Source organism: Oreochromis aureus, linkage group 7 (genome assembly GCF_013358895.1).
Source record: "Oreochromis aureus strain Israel breed Guangdong linkage group 7, ZZ_aureus, whole genome shotgun sequence".
NCBI lineage: Eukaryota > Metazoa > Chordata > Actinopteri > Cichliformes > Cichlidae > Oreochromis > Oreochromis aureus.
Window position 1 is genome coordinate 32,986,510 of NC_052948.1, and position 26,772 is coordinate 33,013,281.

Sequence of the window (26,772 nt, forward strand, 5' to 3'; positions counted from 1 at the left end):
GAGTGATATAAGGTAAGCAGACTGTTCCTTTAGATCCACCTCTAAGATAAAATCTACACAAATTCACACAAGGAACAGAAACGCATTAAGTGGCTTTGCCCTGACATTAGCCAGTTTTATTACTAGTCTCTGAAGGATGAACCTGGACATTATAATTTCAGTCCAACGGTTTTTATGTGCTGTGACCGTAGCAAAATCTGGCAAGGTCTGGACTTTTAATCTTGTTGCTTAAATCTTATTGTGTGCGTGTGATTAAAGAGACTTGAAAAAGGAGGGGGAGGACTGCAGAGGTATTGGGAAGAAGGCCCCACCTTCCTCATACCTGCATACTTATAAAGGTGTGTCTGTTTAACCTGCCACAGTCATCAGACCCCACCTAGACACACCCTGGGGACTCCCCCTGACTTTGAGGGGTCAGGGCAGGAACATGGGTTCTTGTGCTCTTTAGGATATCTAAATACTACCTTTAAAACCTTTAAAAACAGATCTGCATATGAAAAACAAGGCCTGAAATGCCTAACCCATGATACTAAAGCTTGCATTGTTTTACAAATTGGACCAAAAGTGTATTACAATTCAAATACTGGTTTAGCTGAAGTTTTGTAACAAAATTCTAAGTCTAGAGCTTTTCCCCCCTCTGTATCTCCCTCAAACACACACACACAAGAGGCTGAGTGAGCTAATCAATCAAGCCCACAGTCCGTGACAAACCTTGGCTGGAGATTAACTGACCCGCTCACATTCTCTCTCCACCAGTCTCTCTAACACTCTCTCATCCTCTCTGTCTCAGAGGTTGTAGTTAGGGTCATCTCCATGTACACAGTAGTGCAGCCCACCCACTAACACATACACATGGAAACACAGAAACCCCCTGTGGTCTGAGCTCAGTCAGGAAATGAGTTTTGAGCCCGTCTGTCATCATGAGCACTTCTCTCTCTCCACGTCCTGCAGTGAGTACTTATGAAATGTTTCACAGCTGAAGGCTAAAATGTGAGATAGCTAAGAGAGTTCAGTTTTACAAGTTTGGTAGCAGCTCGTTTGAAGCTGTTTGTTAATGTAAGGCTTGATCAATGAAGAATTTACCTTACTGAATCTTTTGCAGTGATAAATATTTGACTATCTTTCAAAGTAGGTAAAGTTGGACATACCTCAGAGTGAGACATTTCAGAAAATGTTTTTTTTTTTTTTTTTAGCTACAAAAAACATTTCACAAGTGACAGTTGTGTATGTTTGCTCACTTGGTCAGTTACCAAGGGGTGCCCGCAAAGGAAGCAATTTGCTCTTCACGCTTTGCTTGCTGTTTCTCGCAAGCAGACATTTTGGGCTTTGGTTGCTTACGTAACCCTCTAACCTTTTTTAGTACCTTGTCATATGTCAATAAGCGGTCTCTTCACATTAAAAGTCTCTGTGATTGCTTGTTTCCGAGTTGAGAAAGATTTACTTGGACCTGCCCACTTTGTGCTGTCAGTGGATATTTCTCCTTGAGGTTGTAAATGACATTAATTTTCAATGGTCTTTTTTTCCACCACGTTTCTGCCCCTGTTAGTATTGAAAGTTAAAATAAATTGTGATTGTCAAATTAGCTATTTAGCTAGCCTAGAAATAAGTTTTAAATTCAGTATTATAAAGCCTCAAAGCTAAAACTAAGCTTTTATTTATTTTGATTTATTCAGCACGGTGGCGCAGTGGTTAGCAAACTAAACAAGGTCATTAGTTCAGTCCTACCATGGTCTGTCTCTATGTGTTAGCCCTGCAACAAACTGGTGACCTGTTCACAGTGTATCTTTCCTATCAACAAAGAATGACTGAAATTGGTTTTCAGCAATGAAATTGTAGCTGCACTTTGCAAATGTAACGTTAGCTGCCAATGGCTAACGTAGCTTAGCCTCATGACGCCCCAAAACACTCATACATTTACCTTTTGAGCATTAATAAGGTCTTCTTGCTGCTGTTGTCGGGTGAAATCAGAGACAGAGTTGCACAAAGAATCAAATTGTGGTTAGTTTGGTTGCTAGCAGATTGTCACCTGTAGTGTTTGTGGACGATGCCAATTACATTCTGAGCAGTAGTGAAATTTCAAGTTTGATAAAAGCTGGAAAAGGAGTTTGAAACTTTTGTCTTCAAAGTAAAAGTTGTGCTTTACTGTTGCAACCAATGTATTGCAAAAGCGGCAAATTTTACTTTCACTTCATTTCAGCTGTGTTTGTTTTGCACTTTTTACAATTTCAAATTGCTTGGCCAATATTTAGTGAGTGTTTGTAGGCAAGTTGATGTCCTCTGTGTAAACTAGAGGCAACTTGAGCAACCTGTTAGTGACCAAATTAATTGCAAGGTTGTTTTAGATCGAGTATTGTGCATATATTTGTGATCATTTCCACCTAAGGATTGCCAAAAACCTCAAGTAACCACTTCCCATTTGGTTCAGGCATACAAATTTTTCTCTAGTGATTTTTGGCTGCCAGTAGGTTATCCAGTGGTCTCAAGGCCTTTGGGGCTAGCCATCATATTTTTAAAATTTAGTTATGTATTAACACCATTTGTGTTTTTACACAAATTTGTATTTAAACATTTCTTTAAGGCCATAGACAGTGTGAGGTTATATTATTCTTACAGTTGCAGCATTTATATATGACTAATTTGTTTCGCCAATTAGGTTTTGTCGGGAAGCATAATTGGAAAAACAAATTAGCAGTATATAAACATAATTTCTAGGAGTAAGGGTTGGACAGTAATGAGGAGAGAATTATAGCGTCCCACATTCATCAGCCATTATATTTTACTTTCTAATTACTTTTTCTGAAAAGAATAGGACTTTGTCGGGTCCACTGAATGTCACACACCATTTAAATACTGTAAACCAAGACTGTTTTTCCCATTTCCGTCGTCTTTTAACAACTAAAAATGTCTCTCTGCTCTCCCAAGCTCCTGTCAGCGCATATAATCTTTCTCGGAGGGATTAAAATACAATGGACTTGTTTTGATTGCTTTTAATCAGACAACACAGACTCTGTGTCATGAACAACCAGCCCACTCATGTTATGAATGCATCCACTCGTATGGCGAGGAAAGGAATTAATTGCCGGCTGTCCATCTGTAGTTTTTATATATATGTATGAAGATTGATTTTCTCATTTAAGTTAAAAATGTACATATGAGTCACCGAGGTTCGCTGCTTCAGCTCAGTCTGACAATGGCTCTCTGTGGTGGGTTTTGAAGCTGGTGGGTGGGTGAGAGTCTACTCAACAGGCAAAGTTGTGTTGTTACCAACACCTCCATTATATGTCTCTCCTCCAGAACAACATTGAATATTTCTGAGTTTATGTTACAGAGCACTTTGACATTTAAAGGCTGAAACCAACTTAGACAATTTTAAGAGGTTCTGCACTTTTGCTGTTACAAATAGCATCTTTGTTTCACTTTAAATGTTTTTGTACCAGCTCAGCTTTTCCACTGGGGAATTTTCAAGTTTGCATTGCTGATATACTGCCAATCATTTTGCTGTGGGTTTGGAGGGTAATCCATCAAAGTGAAGACAAAAAGAGAGTCGTGTAGCTGACATGCTGACACAGGGAGATGTGACCTCTCCTCCAGGACAGGACAGGAGCTCTACAGAGCATGTCATCTGACAATTTGCTTTATCATGTGCTTTATCACGTGTACTTACTTATTTGGAGGTCTGCTAGTCAGCGCAACAGCTCAATTGAGGCAAGGGCTAACTGTTGGAATTTCATAGGCTATAATGTTTTCTTTTAGCATATTTTCTATTTTATGCAGTATTTAGAACTGGAACTATTAGAGTTTCTATTTAAGCCAAACGTTATTACTTTCTAGATCTGAGACTGTTGACAAAACCAAAAAACATTTTAGCTATATAATGAAAAGTTGTAACCTTAAATTACTTGCCTCACCTTAAAGCAAACCACTGGATTGTGTCTTTTTTGCTCTAAATAGGAACATATTTAACAAAATGAGCATCAGGTCACATTAAAGAACACTTGAAACAAGCATTTGAAGCCATAATCTCATCAAGAAAGCATTTACTGTGACCATTAATAAAGTGAGAAGTGGGCCCTTTTCTCATAGACTCCAGTATAATCAGATTTCTATTTGCAACCAGAGGATTCGTCCCCTGGTGGCCATTAGAAAGAATGCACTTCTGAATTGTCTGGTGTTCATCTTTCATATGGAGTTGATCATTTTATCTTCATCTTTTGTTTTCAGTTATGTTGAGTCAAATTATCTAAAGCAGCATAATGGGGCATTTATTTTTTAGCGCTTTGATCTTTTTATTCTGTCTGATTTTATTTGATCATCTGCTTACGTGCTCTGTGTTACAGATGGAAAACAGTTGCGTGCTGGTATCTAGGATATCCGGTCTTTGCTTCAAAAGTGCATAACTTCGAAGTCAAAATTGAATTTAGAGATTCAGCGTTCACTGCGGAGGGCAGGATTTGATCAATTTCAGCCTTCCTCTCTCCCATTGCTCCTCTTCATTCCACACAAATGAAAATGAGCTCCTGTGGTTAAAAAAATCACAGGAGCATGCCTTGCTAATTGGGTGTTGTTCTAATTTCAGTTCACAATGTCATTTTGTCTTCCAGGCGGAACAGTTTGTCCTTCAGTTAATCTCAATTTCTACTCTAAATGCCCACTTTAGTGGCAGAATGTCTTTCTCTGTAATAGCAGCTATTAGCATTCAGACTCAAAGTGGTATTTGGTTGCTGCAAAAGCTGTAGTTTGTTAAGGATACAGCAGATTTACTGTGTGACATTTGCTGAGATGAAAGATGATTAAACGCTCTGCCTCTCTCTCCAGTCTCCAAACTTCCAGCGGAACAAAGAGGAGTTTCCTGCTTCGTTGGAGAAACTCCGGCAGCTAATAGAAGAAGAAGTTCACATCCTAGAATCATCCATTGTTGATCAGGTAAATGGCAAAAACAAGAGAAACTTGCCTCCAATTATTTTTTTGACAAGTACACCTTGTATAGAAGAATATAAATATAAAAATGAAAAGGTTTCTGTTATAAAATATAAGCAATAAAACAATAATATAAGAATTATACAAGGGTAAAACAAGGGTTAACGTTATAATATAACAAAAATTACAGTGCAAGTATAGGATATGATGAAATGCACAATTCATCTTTCATGAGTGAAGTCATTTGTCTGAAGGTCAGTAGAACAGCAGCAGTAGGATCTGAAGCATAAAACCACCACTGAAAAAACCCCAGTTAGATCGTTATCACCTGTATTATTGAGGCATCAAGTATTTTATGCTTGATGTTGGCTGGAGTTGGCAATTTCGATTTTAACGTAATGTCTGTTAAACATGAGTCTTTGCTAGAGGGTATGGGGCTAATTGCACAACACTGCCTTAACTGCATTCCTCCCAACAGTCTGTATGGGGGTTTGTTTTTCTTATTTCCACTCTCTTTATGCCATTGGCTTGATTCTTCCCTTCATTTCTCTGTGGGAATCTGGGCCCGCTTCTCTCTGTCTGTCTCTCCTCCTCCCTTCCTTTCCCTCTTTGTGGATGTCTCCTGAGGCCATGTTCAGACAGGCAGCTCAAATCCGATTTATTCCCCTACTCTGAGGACTTAATTGCAGAAAGTAAAATAATAAAAAAAAGAACAATCGAGATAAACCCGCGTTTGAAAAGCTAGTCAGTTGGTTTTAATGTCACACTCTGAAGTTTTTTATGATCATAGTTTCATAAATGCAGATGTGCTACCAGTCAGTCCTACCGGGAATTTCGAAGATCTTAACTTTTTATCACCTCCACCCTGTGCTCTTACATAAAACTGATTGATGGAGGGTATTACCCAATGACATGACATGGTAGAGAGCACTATTAGAGATTACCACATATATGATATTCATAGTCAAAAAGTAACACAAATTAGTTTGATTTTCTGTTCAGCTGAAGAACTCTGATTCAGAAATTTAGTCACTTTCACTGTGGACAGTGAGGACTAAAGATCATATCTGGGAAAAACAAATCAGATTTGGCTGCTGAGTGAACATAGTGCCAGTTTGTCTCTCAGACTGAGTCACATGGACACATAGACACACAGACGAAGGGGAGGATGAGGGTGATCGTCATGTTCTGCCAGGATGACTCAGTCGGTCTGTTGTCTTTCAGCCTACAGCCGCTCACTGAAGGACTCTGTCACCTTGACAAGTTCAGACTCACAACCAGAACTTTATCTTCCAACTTGTTATGTACTCATAGGGTCTCAGTCCATTTCTTTTCACCTCCTCTCGTCTGTCTGTATTTCTCATGCCTGGTGATTCATCCTTCTTCTGTTTGACAAACTGAGACTTCTGAGAGCTGTTGCGTAGTACTCTGCAGACTAAATATATAGGATGACTTAGAAGGCGACTTATCTGTGCTTTGTCTTCTTTAATTGTCAACAGTTTCTCTGAGATTCAGTTGTTAAGAATTTTTCTTACCTCACCTTGTACTAAATAAAACAATTCATACGCTGGGTGTGTAGATCCGAGACAATAACTGAATAAAAATAGTCCCAAATGGACCAGGATGTGTCAGGACCAACTTCCCTACCTTGACTGCTTTTTCTGTCTGTATGATCTGTCCCTTGTCTGCTGCTAGCATCAACTGGTGGGAAGATTATGTCCTAGTAGACGTCCGCCTAATTAAATGGTAAACAGGTTTTCACTGTAATCTAACAAAACTAAGACTCTGTTGTCTACTGTAGTAGCTCTGGGCATCACCACTATGGTGCTTTGAGTGAAATGCTCATTGTAAAGTATCAGCAGGTTGCACTGCTTGGTTCCCAGAGTTGAATTAAGCCCAGTCTTAGACTAAAAGAAAATGTTAATCTCGGAGTAGGCTTAATCAGTGGCTGGGAAACTGAGCTGTAGTTTAGCAGCCTTGTTAGCATGTTAGCGTTAGGGTAAAATTATAGCTAAAGGGTAAAATTATAGCTAAAGGGTAAAATTATAGCTAAAGGGTAATAGGGTTATTAGCTTTTTAATGCTGTTTGGCCACAAACCAAAGTAAAAGTACTTTTGGCTGCTCCTTTATTTCCCAAGGGGGGGCCATAATGGTTGGATTTGCAAGTTTAATTTGGCAGGGATTTTTTTTGCTAGATCCTCTTCCTCATACAACCATCCACGTTTGGGACTAGCACTAGGAGTACACTTATTTATGCTGCCCGAGGCTGGCTTGGAGTCAGTCAATTATATCAGCATTCTTTCATTTCATTGTATAGTTTGATTTGAATATCACCATGAAATATATTGTTCAATAATGGTTGAGACATTTTGTTCAACATTACAACTTCCTGATTGTCCCAGAGGAAAAGTTATATATCACTACATAATCATTATCAATCTGATTAGCATGTTATGAGATAGATGTCTAATATAGCTGCTAGAATGTGTGATATACCCTTGGATACTTGTTTCTGGTGCTGATACAGAGTGTTTCAACCAATTCATGTTCAGCACGTTGGTCAGTTGTTACTGCTTTTAAAGTGTTTTTTAAATAAATTATCTTGGCTTGGCTTTTACCATTTTTTTTTTTTTTATTCCATCCACAACTATTCGTTCCTAAAGAACAGTGAGAGAACTCCTTCATTTCAATAGATAAGAGCAACAAAGTCCTATTTTTATATAAAAATAAAGTTTATTAAAATTGCTCCAGCTGCCATCAAATGACGATAAGCTATTCCTGATCACCGGTGTTGGCATTAAACTTGTGTTGACTAGTATTTTTGCATAAATGTTGTATGAAATTGTTGCATATTATCTTTTGTTCCCAGTTTACATCATACAAATAGATTCTGAGGAAATTGTGCAAATATTATACCTAGATTGAGCAGAAACTGGAGGTTTTCCTGTTTTTTTTTTTTGTGATGTTGCTGGTGGCCATTGAGAGAAATTTACTAGCAATAGTGAGTGGCACCTGAAAGCTCTAATGACTGCTTCATCTCAGGGTTTGGTGTGTGAGGACACGACAGGAAAAGAGGGACTGTTGGGATTTGCTGTTCTGAGCCAAGAATTGACCTTTCACCTCCAGCAGTTGCAGAGACAGACAGAGCAAGAGCTCCGCAACATACGGACACAGTGAGTCAAAATTGTTTTTGTGGTTTGGTTGTAGGAGTTGTGAGAGTGTTTCCAAAGTGTGTTTCCTTTCAAAGAGCATATTTTTAGTTTCTTGTTTCTTGGACTTGAGAAGAATGGATACTTGATGAAGTTTGAGATGTTTTCTTGTATCTTCAAGCACCTTGTAACTTCAAAAACACTGGTGAGCAACAGCATTGTCTGTTTTTTGTTCATAACCTTTCTGAACAATGTTAATATGTTCAGTCCAAGCAACTGGCTTAAGTTCTTGAATCAGGATATTCTTCTGCAATCTGGATTATGTCTTAAATTACTCCTGGAATACTTTCAATAGATGGTATTTGTTGCATCATATGATCAAAGTACTTCTAGTTTATTGTCCTGATGGTAGTGAGAATTTCTTCTTCTTCTACACTGGTGACTCTGGCTGTCATCGGTATCCCTGCACTTCTAATCTCTTACAGGAAGCATTAGTTAATGTTCATGCAATAACACCGTGTAGGTTTATATGACAGTATGTAGAGTTACATTCTTGTCAGAACTTTTCTCATTTTCTGAAATGAAACACTGGTTCTCATCGTGTGAGCACTGAAGGTATTTATATCATGGTAGTTTACTTCTACAAACGATGCTTCTTCTAACTTCTTAAAAGCAGAAACTAACCTGTCATAGCGTGTATCTTTACGTTATCATAAAGATAAACCATTAGCAACCTATTTAAGAAGTAAGGCTCTACACCCCTACTCATGGGGCTGTAGACTGACTATTGGCCTGAACACTGGCTTATCCTGATTACCCTCCTACATATTAATGCACGATAAAGATTTCAACAGTGATCTTGACAGGCCAGTTTTCTTGAGAGTAGTTTGTTTTTTTATTTCTGTTGAACTGTAGCACGCTATGACAGGTTAGTTGTTGACAGATTTTCTCTCTGGTTCATTTCTGCAGTAAGGACATCTGGAGATGATGAGTTTTTTTTCATTGTTTTGTTTTGTTTGCTCAGTAAAAACAAAAGTCCTTTTGCACGTTAAACCTTTTAGAGCGACAAACTTAAACAAACTGAAAACACCCACTTTTCAAACCTAATATTCTAAAAAATGAATCTGGTGACATTAAAGTCGGTGTTTACTGAAGGATTGGTGCAGCAAATTATATGACAGAATAGATAAAATTCACAGTTTATTCTTTACATGTTGACTAGTATCAATAATCTTAGATTTTAGGTTCCCACCAATTTCTTTGATTGAAATCTACCGCGCTATCTAGAGTCAGGTCCACAGTTTTTTTCCATTTGATAACTGGGGTTTCCAGTAAATCATTACGTCGGGACCATGCTATGTGGTACTTGTGGTGTTTTGTCACACACCTGAAACATAATTGTGGGAGTTTTGCTGTATCTCATAACAGGAGCAGGCTCTGCTGGAAAAAAGAACAGGATCCTGCCTGCCTTTATGTTTGGATTTCCCAAAAGAGGGAGTGGAGGGAAAAGGAGAGAAAGTGAAAGTTAATGGCTCTTCTAATGAATTAGGTATATTTATGTGTTTGTGCACATGGTGATCTGTGTAATTTCATTGCCATCAGTGGAGACATCCATACACTAGCATACTTTTTGGCTCATTCTTATTCTAATAAAAATTCTTAGAAATTATTAAAAGCCATCAACCTCATAACCTCAATAAACATAATGTAAACAGTTCCTGGTGTAAAGTTGCCAGTGCTGTGTGGAGACATTTATTGGTCTTTTCTGGGCTTTGGTTGAGTTTTACTGTGCAAAGTTTTGATTTTAACTTGATTGAATGTGATTGTCATCTTCAGTGAAGCATGAATAGACTTAGAAAAACTGTTTGGAGCAGCATCTGCAACCCGTCCCTCTACATCTCAGGCAGACAAATAATAAGCACATCCACGTTATGTAACAGTTGGCCAGATCAACAGAAGTGTGGAAGTATGCTGATTGCAGTAAGATATATGCATGCTGGATCCTCAACCCCTTGCTATATGGAGTTTTCTCCTGATAGTTCACTTCACTGTGAACAAAATTTCAGCCCCTATAGTTGAATATCTGGATCTGTCCAAACCTGAAGAGCTTTTGGCAAGATCTGTAAAACAGAGACTTTTAAATAAGGATTTTATCAGATTACATAGGACGAAATCAAAAACGTTTACACCAGTAAACCAAAAAGGAAATTCATTGTATGAGCTTTGTTGTGACTGTGCTGAAGTTAGCAGGTAAAACAGCTGATTATATATATATATATATATATATATATATATATGAAATAAAAAACAATGCTGATGTTATTTGTTTGTTTTATGTTACGTTATGCATGAAAAAGTAAAATAAGTTGCTCCATGTCATTGGGTTTCTCTGTACGTTATAAGGTAGGAGATAATTGCTGCTGTGAATTGGCACTACATTAAAAAAATGTAATTTAAGTGAGCTTGTAAACTGTTAGCAAATCACAGTAAATCAGATGGTAACAGGTCTTGGTCACCGCCCTGTTCTGTCTTCCTCTCTGTACTCCTGCCATTAACCCGTCTTTTGGCAGACAAGACGAGCTGAAACACATCTTAGGATTGAAGGTGTGGCAGCATACACACACCCACACACACACACACACACACACACACACACACACACACACACACACACACACACACACACACACACACACACACACATTATTGTGAGCATATTCCCGGAAACCTCCTAATTTCTCAACCCTGTTGGTCCTCAGTGCCAGCGCTGATCGTCTCTTGTCACAGCTTGGATCAAAAGCTTTATGAGCAGAGATGAATAATTTCTCAGTGAAACAGTTACATGTTTTCATCATGTTGCCCTGCCCAGTGGTACCGACTTATCATATCCACTTAGTTTACTGGAAGAAGACGTCATCCTACATTAAATTTATTGGGGTTTTCTTTGGCTCTAAAGGAGGCTTACCTAATAATGTTGGAGCCAATGCTGGGTTTGCTTTTGAGCAAGGTGAATCTAAGACTCAGCATTTTACCTGAGTAGTGCTTAACAAACAGTTTTCATAACAAGCACACAGCAAAACTTTGAACTTTTATAGCTTAGCTTCTTTGTTAAATAAACTCCTCCAACATAAATTAGTCTCAGTCCTCTGACAAGACAACTGAGCCGCTGTTCTGAGAGTAAAACCTTAATCCCGACTGATCAGTAACCCTGGTTTCAGTTGTCCTTCACACACTCTGTTCTTAACCTGAAATAATGAAGAGTACTATACGCAGTGTGACTGTTCTGTAAGGCAGCTAACTTATATACTACAGGCTACATCAATATGTGACTGTTCACATATTGGAGCGATTTGTCTGGTTAATTCCGATAACGAACTTGATTAATGAAAACATTCTTGGCAAATGCTTTCGCTTTCGTCCGTCTTGCGCCGGTCCAAGAATTTCACCTCTAGCGGCACAATACGAAACGAAACTACTGAAACAGTCTTCTTGGATCTCTAATTCACCGCACATGAGAGAGGCTTGAAGAAGAACCCAATTGGTAAATTTGCCTAATTATTTTCTTAAAAAAAAACAAAACAAAAAAACAAATCATGAGAAACTACACTGGTCGACTACAATAGTAATATTCTTTTAATACTTTAACATATATCTGTATTTTCAGAATATATTTGAAATTAAATAATTAGCTTACTGCCATTTTCTGGTAATTAAGTAAGTGTACCCATATTCACCTCACCCCTCACCGGGTTCTATAGACCCAAAAAGAGAGGGTGCAGAACTGTGGTTTCCATAATTTCATATAGAAAAAGCCTAATAGGTTCAGACTGTATGATGTTGCATAACTCCAAAATTAAGCTGTGTTTCACCACAGTGACGTTGGCGCCATCATTAGAAGCAGATCCTGTCAATGCCAGAATTCTATTGGACAAATCCTCCATAGTGGAGGTTTGTTTTTGGTAAATTTTGACTTGTAAGCCTGGCACGAAATCAGGGGAAAGTATTAGTTTGTTTTCCTATTTAAATAAAGGCCTTCCTGTGCATAACCTTGAATGTTTTCCATTCAGCTTGCAAACATTTGCAGCTGGACAGCATTTTCAAGTGCATTTCAGTCATCACAGAGAACTATATGTGTATATATATATTGTGCATGAGCATCATCCATTTGTCCAAATGTTGTTTTCAGTGCTCAATGACAAACAAGGTTGGGTGCAGATGGCAAACCCTGTGATGATGTTTTTTTATTAACTGTGTGAAATATCTTATTCAAGTGGTTTTGGCCTAAGGAAATAAAGTAGAGGTAGACCAGTGAAAATGCAAAGAAAATATAAATGTATTTAGAAAATGTTTTTAGAAATTTGTCAGCATGAAGAATTCTCTATACATTCAGTTTTTCTAAAACAAGGATAAAAAAGTTCCAATATTCTGTGAATTGTTGGACTGGAGAGAAAAGGCCAACTTCTTCCAGTTTTCTTTTTTTAACAAGAAGTTTCCTAGACCCCGACTGATGCTTGAAATTAAAAAAAATAAATAAAATAAATTTTTTTTAAAAAAGAAAAGAAAAGATTTTGGGACCAATAGTCCAAACATGCTGTTTTTATTTATTTATTTTTATTCAATGTTAAAAAACAATAGAAAAACAAAACAAACAAAAACAAACTGAAAACATTTTTTCCCTATAATTAATTTGTACAATGGATAGATTTTTTTCATAACACCACCTAATTCTTTTTTTTCTTTATCATGTCAGATTAACATGTTCAAGGATCAAAACTGGAAAACAACATGCAAAAAATTTTGCGTTGCATTTTATTGACCTGCTTCATTGTGAAAATCAGAAGATGATCCAAAACAGTACAAATTGGAAGATTTACTCGTTTTGACCAGAGTTGTCACAATATCAGATTTGCAATAAATGATTAGTTTGACCAAAATAATGCAAAAAAATGTTACTGTGACGTATAAAAAAATTGTATTATAGTAATAAATTTACTGTCACTTTTAACTTACAAACCGATTACAAAAATAACAATTACACAAGTATTTCAAGTTTTATCATATCTGCATTATACACACAACATCACAATTTGAAATATTGTGGCTGTCATCAGTATTGCTGTGTTGGTGCTAAATGTTTCTGTGGAAGAAAACCTTTTTTTTCTGTTATTACACAACTTAATTCTGACTTGATAGTGGGAAAATTGTTAACCAATTAACACATTGTATGTAAATGCACAAATGATATAAACGTTTTTAAAGTGTAAATTCTCTTTGCACCAATCAGAAATCTCACATCTTGAAACTTGAACACATAAAATGGGATGTCGCATTTATGAGAAGAGAGCACTGGAGCTGTTTGAGTGTGTTTTTCAAGTATGTCAAAACAAACCTCAGCTCCTGATCTGTCTCATTTAAAAATAACAAGATGGACTTTTTATTTTAAAAAGCTGCAGCAGTGCATTATGGACCAAAAACTCTCACAAACATCCGTACGAAAACTCACAGACACACAAAGTGTGATTGTGATGGATTATATGTGTTGCTTTGAGCTGTATTTTCCCATAGACAGACTGAAACGTAGTCTTCTGTCTGGTTACGCAAGGAGAAATCAGCTTTTTGCCAAGACCAACAGGCAGACTGGCAGTTTGGAAACTACCCAGCTGAACTCTGTCAACTCCTCTTCTCGTCTTCATGTTCTTCTTCTGTTCATTCAGTTTCTACTTCATAACTTCCAAAATCTTCTGGTGTTGCCCATAAAATTGACCAAGAAGGCAGACAAGCTCTGATGCTTCACTGATTTATCCTATTACATCAAATTTCCTTTCCTGGTTACTGGTTTTTAGTTTGAACATGGGGATTAATAGTTCACTGTCTTCAGGAATTTCAGTGGTTAACAAGCCTAATCTCATGGATATTTGCATCGACCGTATGATGATGGCTAATGCTAGCTCTTACAAAACAAGAAAATATTGGATTTCCCCCTCACTGAAACTGAAGCAAAAATGTCTTGGATGTGCTGTACCACAGTGTTTATTATGTTATTTATCAAATATTTCCACTTCAAAAACATACAAAGTTTAAAGCTGAATGTTTTAACGTGGAGGTCTGTGGGCGCTGAACAGCTTTTGGAGCCAGCCTTGAGTAGCCATTGAAAGAACTGCAGCATTCATGAGTTGACTTAATGTTTTTTTAATACCCAGAAGATGCAACTTTGACTAGTAATGAAATTATATATATAAAAAAATCTATGATCTATTTCTGCACATGTACAAAGGTTTTACCTTTTTTGAAAGTTCACATGACGTTGGACAGATGTATTTCAAAAAGAAGTATGTTTCATAGATGAACTGTATTTTTTTAAACTCTACCAGCATTCAGGCTTCATACCAGCAGCTATGTTTTGCTAAATTTAACCAGTCATGATTCCTAAATCTAATAAAACATGAAAATGAAACTTTGTTTCCACTAAAATGTAAAAATGAATGACAGCCATCTTCTCTTCTCTTTGTCACACTGTCAGCCTGAAAGCACTACAACTTTTGTGCATGAGCTTAAATTTTTGTGAGTATTTTATATTTGGCTGTTTGGCCTTTCTTTTTGTATTCTATCTCTTTTATTTCTGTTTTTTTTTTCTTTAACCTTTCTTGATTTCTCTTTCTTTTTTGCCTTTTCTTTCTTGTCTTTCACTTTTTTTTCTTTCATGGCTTTCTTCCCGTCTTTCAGCATATCAAGGATGTTTGAATAACAAGACTCAACATGATTTCTTCTTTCCACTCCTTTCTTTGTCGGTATGTTTCTGTCATGCCCTCCTCCTTTGTATTATGCTGTCAAAGCCTTTTTAGCTTATTATTGCACTCCTCTCACCCTTTGCTTTTATGTCACCCTCAACTCCTCTTTCTTTGTGTGTGTGTATGTGTGTATATATATATTCCTATTTGTCACACATTTCTTCTTATAACAGCGCAGCACCCAGTGTTGTGAATCCCTTTCTTTGTAATATATCAGTCCAGCAAAGCCTCCATAAGATATTTACTTCAGTGGTGATAATGACGGTCTTAGCTGCTCTTCAAATCTGTTATGAGAACTGTTGCTGGGGCTAATTATCTGGCGATCCCGGAACATAGTCAGAGTGTTGAATCTGTAACTTGTGAATGCACCTGCAAACAGCTTTAGTTTTGGCTCTAAATGTATGATTTCAGCAGAGATTGGAGTAAAAGTGGAGCCTGGCATTAACATGCATGATCATTTACATAAAGCTGTATAGCGTCACCTTTGTCCATGATGGAAATGCATTCTGGAACAGATTTTATACATGAGAATAAACTCTATATGCCACAGTGTATAGATTCTGTGTAAACCAGACACAAGGAAAATTATATATGTGACAAGCTGCGAGCAGTGAGATACATTAATATAAAAAAAATAAAAATAAATAAAATGACACCCACACGTTTTTCACCTGCAATTATGGAGTAAAATGTGTTTGTCACATACATTCACATAATTATGGAGCCCTATTCACGCTTTTCTGTACATAAGCCTCTAATCAGAGCACACTGACAGCTGGCTGTGTGTGTGTGTTTCACAGAAAGCAGGATTTGACACATTGTTACCATGTGGTGCGATGTGCGTCTGTTTACATGTTCACGTGAATGTGCGTTCTCTCTCTCTCTCTCTCTCTCTCACGTTCACACACACACACACGCACACGCACACACACACACACAGACTCATTGGTAATTAATGTCTTTTCACCGGGATGGGTGATGTTCCTCATCGCAGTGTTTTAATGAAGTCTTTTGATTGGTTAAGATCAGGTTTGATTGACAGGTGACTGATGAGTTAATTTGCATGAACTTCAGAATTTTTTTTTTCCCTCACGATGTTAATTTCTTCTAAACAATGAACTGAAAAATGTAGATTTCTGAAGAAGTTGGAAAAAAAATAATTGGAAATTCACCCACAGTCCAGCAGGGCAGAGCTACGTCGCACAGTTTGCAGTGATACCACTGTCCCCACTTTTAGCCGAAATGACACTAAACTTAGTGTGGTGGGTTCTTAACTTGTAAAAAAGTTACACAGAGAAAATGGGAGAAACATGAGGATCATGTGAAATTCACTCAGATCCCAAAAAACCCCACAAAAACAAATGCTAGCAAACGCAATCTGTCTTCATCTCTCCGATGTCCAGGCACCTTTAGAAAAATCAAACAAAATTCAGAATACTCGACTAAAGGTTTGTCCACCAAAGCCAAGTACTGCATCTGGAATCTTTATTTATATTGCCTCAGCTGTGTTAGATGGATAAAAGAGAACAAGTTTAAAAGCCACAGGAAACCAAACTTGACATATGACTGTCCGTAACGTGATAGCACTTTGCTTAATGTACATACTTCATGGTTGTTGGAGCACTTGAAGACCTTGGTTCATGATCTGTTAAGACCTTGCTATATATATGCTGTGAACTTTTGAAAACTGCTATATTCATATTTATTTTAGAGCATGACGTTTCTTAATAAAGTTTCCTGCTTTAAAGTAGATGACTTAATCCAGCATTAATGTCTTTGAAACATGACGATCACATGATGGTCTGATGATGGTGGAGGAGAGCTCCTGTTGTTCAGCTGGGTTGAGCTTATGTGACTGTGGAGGCCTCGTTATTTTCCACCAGGACAGAAATATTCAAATGTTGGTATAATGGAGCTCTCCTCACTTTTTGGGGTGCAGTTCAGGTTTTTCTCTCTTAAACTGAGACATTTGCATGACTTTCAAACAACAGCCTTTCTCTTTCTTCCAGCCGCTCAGAGTGAATGTAAATCAAAGATTATAGTCCTCTTTGAGCTTTACCTCAGCTTTCTGTCCATCTCACAACAGCTCTCATGACACACAGCCGAGTCAGTGGGCCCTCTTGAAAACCTCATTAACACAATGTTAATATATTTCCCAGAGTGCCTTTGTGTTTTTTGTTTTGGTTGTTTGTATCGTTCCTGCTAATTTGTCTTCTCTACATGTCGATTCTTCAGTTAGTTCATCAAAGGCTTCTCACATGAGCCTCCTCTTCGTCCTCGCAAACAAAACACTTCTCGGCCTCTCATCACCTGCTCTTCTGACACTCGTGCAGAGGTTTAGTGCCTCCCAGTGGACGCATGCTTAATGACAGTGCATGTACAGTACCTTGAAGAGGCAGTGCATCTTATTATGTAGCCACATAGGGCCTTTATTATTCCTCCTGTTTGTACTCGGGCTAAGTAAGTAGCCATAGGCACTACTACCACTATCTTTTTGCTTTTTCTAATCAAATTCTGCTGCAGTGACTGTACCAGCTCATAACAGATAACAGTAGTTAATATCAGAATGTAGCTGTGCAAGAGACAACAGCACCTACAGTCCATGTTAATGTGAGTCAGAGTGTGGTTTTGGACTATTTGCCTGCTGTTGACTTAAACCGGGAGCAACAATCACTAAATCTGCATCAGCTGTTCAGCTCTGTGTGTAACTATGAAAACGCTGTGTTTGTTCAAGGGAGGGACGGTTTCAAGTTAAATAGGACCCCACAGGTTAGTCAGCAACACTTGATGTGGTTACAAAATAGCTGTCAAGGCTTTATTATGTGGAGTGTTTTGAGGAAAATAGTGAAAAGAGAAAAGCACAGGACTGGAGGGTTGAGTGTTTAAAGTATCACAAGTTATTCAGTCATTTAAAGTTCTTGAGCTGTGATGCTGTACCTGTCGGCCGTGTTTTCTCAGGCAAATCTCTCAGCTGCTATAAAACAAACAGAGAGGATTAAAGTTTGCACTGCCGCGTCCTTCTCACTGAGTTCAGAAGCAGCTCAGGAACAAAGAACAGCAGAGCTTAAGCTTCTATTGCATGCTTTCCTCCCCAGAAATATCTGACTCTCATCCATGTTTTTACTAGTTTTGCGCTGAAGTTTGTTCATTTTTTTGTGCATTTTCTTCTAAGCATGTTAGCATGTTATTTCTGTCCACGTCTTCCTGTTTGTCTAGGTGATTGAACCAGATTTTGTCCAAATGTATGCATATAGCTCGTATTTCTGCCAGTGTCCCTTTAGTAAAAATCAGCATGTTGCTGTGCTAATTTTTTAGCACAGTAACATGCTGATTTTGTGCTATTTTTTTTTTTTAAGTAATTCATAGTGAAAATGTTCTTATGGGAAATCACAATATATACTATCTGCCACAGTTTGAGTTCTAGTTTTTCCAGCTCAGACGGGAGTTTGACATTCAATTTGCAAACTAAATTTTTCTGTTTGTGTCGTCAGACTCTTTCAGATTGAAGGCCGCCAGCAGCTGCTGACCACTGAGCTGTTTGATCTTCAGAAGAGGAAGAAACAGGCGGAACAAGAGCTGAAGAGAAACTCCTGCCTTCAGACATCCACAGTAAGTGAGCACAGCAGGAGTCCATGTCTTGTAGAGGTCTGATTGTTTTCCAGCTCCACTGTGTTATTCTTGGGCTGTACTAGAGTAGCTTTGCATGAATCACAGGTTAAAATAATACTTTTTAAACTTGTACTGGGCCTTATTACATCTCCACTGTCTGAAACAAGCAGATTTAGCTCTTTCCTCTCCCTTTAAGCCAACTTTCTTCTGATTAATTGAACAATGCAAACACAAGAAGTGGGTGGGATCCTCTCTTAGATGGTGCCGATCCCAAGGTCATGAGTCAACGTCTGTGTTCGGGCATGCAGCATTTTGAAACAAGCCTGATGATGAAAGTGGCTCAGAAGTTGACACACACAAGGCCAGAGATAAAACCAACAAACTGTGCCAGTGTTGAGGAATCCGAATATTAAAGCAAATAAGTCATAAATCTCACTGTCTTTACTCAGAGCTGCTCCTTCTGAGCCTTATGTTAAAAACATTTTCCATGCTTTTGCATCATAGCTTCAGTTGTCTGCTTGTCGGGAGCTTCAGGACTCGATCACTGAGCATTTGGTCCAGTCTGAGAGGCTGGTGTTCCAGGAGGAGGCACTGAGCACGCTCCATAATTTACTGACCCAAGACTTGCAAAGGTACCAGGAAGAGAGAGAGAAACTGACCCATTTTGCACAGAAAATACTCGGAAAACCCCACAGGTACCCAGCAACACAGAAATGATTATTTAGTGTCTGTACAACCTGACAAAGTAGTTGAGATCAGGTGGTTTTCTTACATAATGTCTTTTAAGATTTACCTTTGCTTTTTTTTTCTCTTGCAGGGCAGACGGAGAGGAAACCTTTACCAATAGGCAGAGCGAAACCAGCATGCAGGGAAAGAACGAGACAGAAAACAACATGGTATGGTTAACTAACATTTAAACTTCCCTCACAGCATCCACAACGCTGTTATCAGCTCGGACTCTTCTCTGTAGGCTGTTTTTAGAGTCTTATTATTTACATTCTGTTAGTTAGTGGTTTTTTAGGCTCACTGAGGACAGGGAAGTTTTTAAAGAAAGTCTGAGGTGGTCTTTGGGAGACCCACAAAATACTCGACTTCCATTTTCTTTGTGCACACCAGCTCATGGTTTACGTACATTTCAGGCTCCGGTTGCCTGGTGACCCTCTGATGTATTTACTAACAGGTCATATGTCAATAAATGGTATTCTTCACACTTATTGGTAGTCTGAAATCACAGGGAATCCCAGTTCCTGTCCAGTTCACATTGCCAGCAGTTATTTCACCCATTGTCGCTCAAAGTGTCCAAATATGATTCACTTTCTAGGCTTCTGGTCACAGATTTAAACACAACTGTAACAGTTTTATTACAATCCTGATTTGATTTTTTTTAACATTTATTTTTTTACTTAATTACTTGCACACTTGCTGATAAAAACCCATGCAATGGCATTCTGGGGAAAAAAAGGTGATTTTTAGCCTGGATTAATTCACGTGACTTTAAATCCTATTGCTTTAAGTGCATTTAGACAGATATTAGTATTATGTAAGTTTTGATAGCCACGGTAAGCTAGACTTCATAAGTTGATGTGTCAAATGGTGCAATGTAATGTTGACACTATAAGCATGATATAATGCTTTTGTAAGGTGTATAGGTGCATAAATGGGTTATTTTTGCCAGTTGGTGTCGTGTTGCCTAGCAACACGACAAGGTCATAATATCTATAGATAAGAACCTTCAGGGGCCTAAGACGTACCTGTGTACCAAGTTTGGTTGCTCAGTTGCTGATTGTGTAGGAGGGGTTGATGGACAAAGAAACAAATATGTAGACGTGCATTATGGTAAATTTGATGTTTTATTCTGAATTATTTTACACAAGAAATTATCGTTCCTAAAAGAAGGTTGACGTCTGAAGTCTCACATTGTGTGCTACACCTGGGAGAAGGAAAAAAGAAGAAGCTCAAATTGTTTTATTTAAATAGTCTTTCATGACTGAAAATTCAGTGTTCTGTATTCTGGTATCATTAAAAATTCTGTGTTTCTCACCTTAGGTAGTTTATTATAATACTTTTCTAGCATTATAGTGTAAAAATCATCCATCACTTTTAGTTGAATTGGGTGCGTTGATAAAGGCTAATGGTGCAATGAACAAAAAATTAACAAAACAGAAAAACACACAAAGAGATACAGCTTGGTGCAGGTAGAATGGCATCAGTGTGTGTGTGTGTGTGTGTGTGTGTGTGTGTGTGTGTGTGTGTGTGTGTGTGTGTGTGTGTGTGTGTGTGTGTGTGTGTGTGTGTGTGTGTGTGTGTGTGTGTGTGTGTGTGTGTGTGTGTGTGTGTGTGTGTGTGTGTCTGGCACTGGTCCAGCTGTTGTCAGTCTTTCTCAGACAGAGTAGAGACAGAGGAAACATCTGCCTGCTCATCTGGCTCTGTCTGTCTCACACACACACACACACACACACACACACACACACACACACACTCTGTTAGCATCTTTCCCTAAAAAACAAGCCATAATAAACTGACACAGTTCTGACAGGAAACGATGAGGGAAGAAACCTGGTTTGGAGTCTTATTATAACAGGAAACCTGTCAAAGTGTCACCACAGTTTAACTCGTGAAGCTTAAACACAAACTGGAGACAGGCCGGCTGCCAACATGCTGCTACTCCCGCACAGAAATACAACATGAATCACGCTCATTGTCTGCAGTCTGTACAGATTTCACTGAAGAAATAGAAGCATTTTATTTTTTTCAAACATCAGTATGTTATTATTCTGTGCCGTAGCACAAGTCTTAAGGACAGGTGCATTGTAGGAAATAAAAAGAAATCAGTCTGTCACCTGTACTTTTATATTTAGTGACACGGTTTTGCTCAGAAGACCTTTATAATCAGGTTTTTTAAAACCTCAACATGTCGCTATAGTTAAAAAGAATAAATATGTGATCTGCTAGGGGACACTTTAGTGATCAAGAAGAAATGGTTCAAGAAAAAGTTTATGTTTACACACTAGCTGCAAATAATGTGTTACAACCTGGGGGGTAAGCAACACTGCTGACACTTAAAAGCAGGTTTACATTTACTGCAAATTAGATTTAATTATTGTTTATTTATTTATTTATGTAAAACACCCAGACAGCAGGATACCATCATTTGTCACCTTCCAAACTGCAAAGACGATTTTTTTTAAGTTTCAAAAATTAAACTTCTTTAGAGTTAGAAAAAGAAGTATTTTAGTTCAGAGCTTAGGCCACCAGAGTATCGAATATTGCCTTTTTCACAAGGTGTCTGTGGGCATTGGTGTCTTGGTGCAGCAGGACTAGACACAGGAGGTCCGTGGGGAGACAGAATGACTGTTTTGTTAGCCAGGGGACTTCTCTGTACTTTGTCTGGCTTTACTTTTGCTTTCATTGGTTAGCTTTAGGAAAGCAGCATGATTGGTGTTTAAATTCACAATTTACAGTAAACCTACTTGTTGAAAGATGATGCTCAACAGTGCCCAGTGTATTTAAATGTGAAGAAGCATCTGCATGTGATGGACTGGCATTTCTAAAATCATCCCAAAGAACACTGGGCACATGCCAAGGACATTTAGCAAAACAGCATGTTTGGGTTTTTTAGGAGTTAGAATGGACCAGAAACCTGGTAGTTTAGTTTCAAACCTATACATCCATTTATTGCAACTTATTCTGGGTCACTGGGCAGAGACCAGACCTCACTTCTGGGCGACATCGAAGCTTTTCTAAGCCATATTTCGAGGCTTGGATCTGTCCGGGCTTTAAAGATATTCCCGAAACACCTCACCTAAGAGATAACCTGGTGGGACCTTTTGAAATCTTGCGCCCCACATTAGGCCCATACTAATATTATTAGTATTAATACTAATACACAGCTCTACACTGCTTCCTCCATTGAGTTTAAATTTAAATTTAGCTCATATTTAGCAGTTCGATCAACCAATTGATGCTGTATTGTAGCGTGAATTAGAAAAAACACATGGCCCTTCCACTTATTTGTGCACTCTTGGTGTTAATGATTGAACTTTGCTTATTGCAGTCTGTCCCGAGTTCATCCCGAGTCCTTTAGCTAGTTTACATTTTCAAAGCTAATTAAAACACTTTAAACTTTATAATTGGGACTCTGCAGTCATTTCTCATTCTGGTTGGTTAGAGAGGCTCCATTCCCTCCACTTTATGAAACTACGGTTATTTGTGCCAAATTGTGATCTGCAGTTTAACAGAAATATGCTCCTGTCACCTTCTGACTGAGTTTGGTTTCTGACAGCTGAAGTCCCTTGTAATGTGGCTTTAAAAGGAAATAGGTCAGCTTGTTGTAACACTGATTTTTACAGCTGACAGATGTCACAGAATTTGGCTTGTGGCATTTTATTTATTTATTTATTTATTTTTAACCCTGATGCCCAAAATAATTTGCTAATACAGTGGGAAGCGAACGACTGTGCAGTTTCTGTTTTGTGCTGGAGGTCTCCGTGGACCGGGAGGGCGGTGGGGATTGAAACGGCTGGCATCTTCAGCCCCGCTAATGTAGGCGAGCCACGGTGACCCGAGAACCTTTTTATCAGATTAGCTGTAGTTAATCTGTCAGGAAATGGATTTGAATAATCACACATAATTTTGATTAGATATAAATCTAATAGATTTAGCATAAATAATGTTTTATAGATACAGTGATCCATCTGGGATTTTTGATTTTTCTGTTAGACCACTTTTCACTGTGGGAATCACGGTGTGCATGTGTGTATTTTCTCTCCTATATGAGATACCAGTAGTTGTGTCACATAAAGCTGCAGGTGCAGATATAAAGGAGGTTTCAGCTTTTAAAAGTCCCCGCAAAGACAGATGCTAAAAGCATTAACGTGTATAAATTATAGTCCAAGTCCTGTCAGACTGCGCAGACACAATTTGTTTGTGGAGCAGCTGGATGGAGCCGAAGGTGTCCCCCTTCCATCAAACTGCACTCAAAGAGAGAAAACCCCTCTGAGTGATTATAAAAAACACACAAACTACAAAATAAAAAATAAAAAGTCTGTAAAAACTGGACACAGGTGCAATTAGTCATCAGTCAAGGGCATCTGGGGTGTGAAACAGACAAAAGCTCTGCAGCAGTTTAACCTCATGGGAAAATGTGGTGGAAACATATGTTGTGAAGTTCAATCTAGGGTGAAATGATTATATTTGCTTTACAATACTATACCTTGGTTCCATTATATTATAACTTTTTGTCCATGCAAACATTATTTTGATTTCTACTCACTGAAATCTATTCCACATTTTACCTCCATGCTGGCTTTTAGTACATTTTCCCTATAGTTCAGCTAAATAATACCATTTCAAAACATGTAAATAAATCTGGCGATCATATGTCTGAGCTCCTGTTTGCTATTCCCACGTTAAAGAAAGAGACATCCAGGATTAGTTCGACCAGATTCCAGCTTGGTTTGTAGCAAATCTTGCTGTTGAAAGGATAATTGTCAGCTAACTAAGTGCAAAAACAGGCAGGCCTTGAGGACAGGGCGACGGGTTGGTTGATTAATCTCTTTTATTTGCAGCCATGGAGATGGGAGGAGTGTGGGGGGGAGGGGGGACAACAACAACAACAACAGAGGAACATATTGCTAAGCAGATTGCCTCGGGCCAAACGTAGCTTGACGTTTTGCTCTCTGCGAGACACGTACATGTTCAACACAGCACTGCAGCCACTAATTGGTTATTTATTTATTTATCTTATTTCTTCTAACGTTCTTGTTTTTACTCTGTATGCTTAACTTGTTTTGGAGAAAGTGGAGGGGGATTGAGGAAAGTTATGAGCCTTGACAAACACTGAGGGTTATATGTCACATTTGTGCTGAAAAAGGTGAGAAGTGGAATTATATACAGTGAAAAATGTCATATTAAGATATAACCCATAAAAGAACAAAGAACAAAAAAACTTACATTAAAAAATCAACCAAAAAAGATGAAACAACCAATATACTGTAAGCCAAAAATGTAAAAGAGGTTAGAAAACCAGCAAAGCCACTCAAAAAACTGTATTACATAAAAATGAATCGGATTTCTAAAAAGAAGAAGAGAAGATGCGTTAGAGCAGAAACTAGAGATGGCATTCTGCTTTACTTAGAAAAAGAAACTACCAATACCAGTTAGAAAATTTGAAAACTTTTTAAACAACAAAACAACCTGAAGAAATCAAAACCCAACAACCTAAAAAATGCTACACAACATCCACAAAATGCTGGGAAACAATCAAAACCCAGGATCAGCAATAACCCATGGCTTGGAATGACCACAAGAAGCTAAAGAGTAAAAGTGACCAGCTTAAAAAACAAAAAACCCTGAAAAAAACTACAACAATTAGCAAACAACCTAAGAAAAGAAAACAACTAAATGAAGCCTTAAAAGATCCAGATAAAAAAAACAAAAAAACAAGGACAACATAGAATGAAACAGAAAACAACCCAAAGAATTCAACTCAAAATACGGAACCTAGAACCATGAAAATATAGAATATTGTTTAAACAACCCAAAGAAACTAAAATGAATTACAAAGCTGTTAGGAAACAACACTGAAATCAAAAAGTAAAAGCCAAACAACAAAAGGGTAAAAACACAACTTAAAAAGGGCAAAAGAATCCAGTAAAGAAAATGGAAGAAGCTAGAAAAGCACCACAAACACAAAGTAGAAGAGAAGCTTTGAAGTGTTCTCTCTTTTCATCCAAACCACTTGTTTTGCCCCAGTTTTCGATGTCACTGTTGATCTTCATCTCCGTCCTCGTCCTCGAAGCTGTCAGGCGCCGGCAGAAATAATAAAGTGCTTGAAATGCTCTAGGCTTAAAGGATGAAGCAGGTTTGGTCCTTACAGTTGATCAAATTTATTGTTTCTAACTTGAATAGTTGTTGTATGTTCTATTGTCTGGCGTGCAGATGGCCACAAGCTGAATCTCTGTGTGATCTCTGAGCAAACAGGCCTGTCTATCACACAAATCCATGTAGACACTCACAAACATTTCCAGCCCCAGATTAGATTGTTCTTCTTATAACACCTTGGAGAAAGTTAAAGGATTTCACCCCACAAATTTAGACAGTAGATTATGTAATAGGCCAGAGGAGCACTTGTTATATAATGTCCTGCCTTTGTGTTTCCAGTCTAAGACATTGATCCCAGAGAAATTTCTCATGTAGTTTCAGCTTCGATTCCAAAATAAATTTAACTGAAAGTGCATGTTTCAAACTAGAAGTGATGCTTTCAGAGTATAGACACAGGACTCCTTTAGGTGTCCTGTGGTGTCTAATAGTCCAGTGGATGCTTTGGATCTCTGTGGATTGTGTTGGACCCTCCGTGAGTGGAGTGGGATCTGATGAGTTTGGAGCCCAGGTCATCACCTTGGGCTCTTTGTAGAGCTGTTCGCATGTGTTTTCTGCAGTGTGAGAATTGTCCTGCTGGAGGAGACTGTTATTAGTCTGCAGCAGTGTCTGGGTGATACATGCCAAAGAAACATCCGGATCAATATTAGGACCCCCCCCCCCAAAAAAAAACCAACAAAAAAACAACAACACTGAATTGAGATGATCAGTGGTTTTAATGTTGTGGCTGATCAGTGTAGGTTTGAGGACTTGAACCCATTTATTATGAGCCATCGACAGATGGCTGCTCCTCCCTGAGCCTGGTTTTACAAGAGGTTTCTTCCTGTTAAAAGGGATTTTTCCTTCCCACTCTCGCCAAGTGCTGACTCCTAGGGTCTGTTTGATTGCTGGGGTTTTCTCTATATTATTGTACGGTCTTTACCTTACAATGTAAAGCACCTTAAGGGCACTACTATTGTGATTTGGTGCTATATAAATGAAACTGTTTATCCATTCAAAGTCATCCACTTACTGAAAATAAACTACAAAAGCCCTCCTACTGTAATCAGAGTCTCTCATTCTCACAAAAGCACAGCACATCTGCTTTTTGAAGATACACTTGAGCAGAAAAGCTCCTGCATCTGCTGAACTTTGAATTCTGGAGAAAAGCCCCGATCACTTCGGCTGCATCAAGCCTCATCGGCAAGGTATTCACTGTATTTCCCAGAGTGCATTGCTGCCTTATATCTGGGTCAGATGGTGCACAGCTCTGTACCATATGTCTGTACTGTAGTGAGGCCACAGGGAATGGAGGACCCGTGTGTGTGTGTGTGTGTGTGCGTGTGTGTGTCCAGGACTTTAGGGAATTTGTGGTTTTCCTGAATGAAGCTCTGTCTGCCTGTCTTTGTGTTTTGTTTTTCCTCAGCTTCCAGTTCCCGTGTTGCTTTTAC

At 38.3% G+C, this 26,772-nt stretch overlaps 1 protein-coding gene across 1 annotated transcript in view; it reads left to right on the forward strand.

Moving 5' to 3' along the window:
• The window catches only part of LOC116324904 (cingulin-like protein 1), a 62,160-nt gene that overhangs the window by 15,832 nt on the left and 19,556 nt on the right, over positions 1–26,772 (forward strand). The window contains exons 2-6 of the mRNA XM_039615270.1: positions 4,816–4,923; positions 7,960–8,090; positions 18,346–18,463; positions 18,968–19,158; positions 19,281–19,359. Coding sequence (XP_039471204.1) covers positions 19,327–19,359 — 33 coding nt within the window. The 5' untranslated portion in view covers positions 4,816–4,923; positions 7,960–8,090; positions 18,346–18,463; positions 18,968–19,158; positions 19,281–19,326. The remainder of the gene's footprint in view (positions 1–4,815; positions 4,924–7,959; positions 8,091–18,345; positions 18,464–18,967; positions 19,159–19,280; positions 19,360–26,772) is intronic.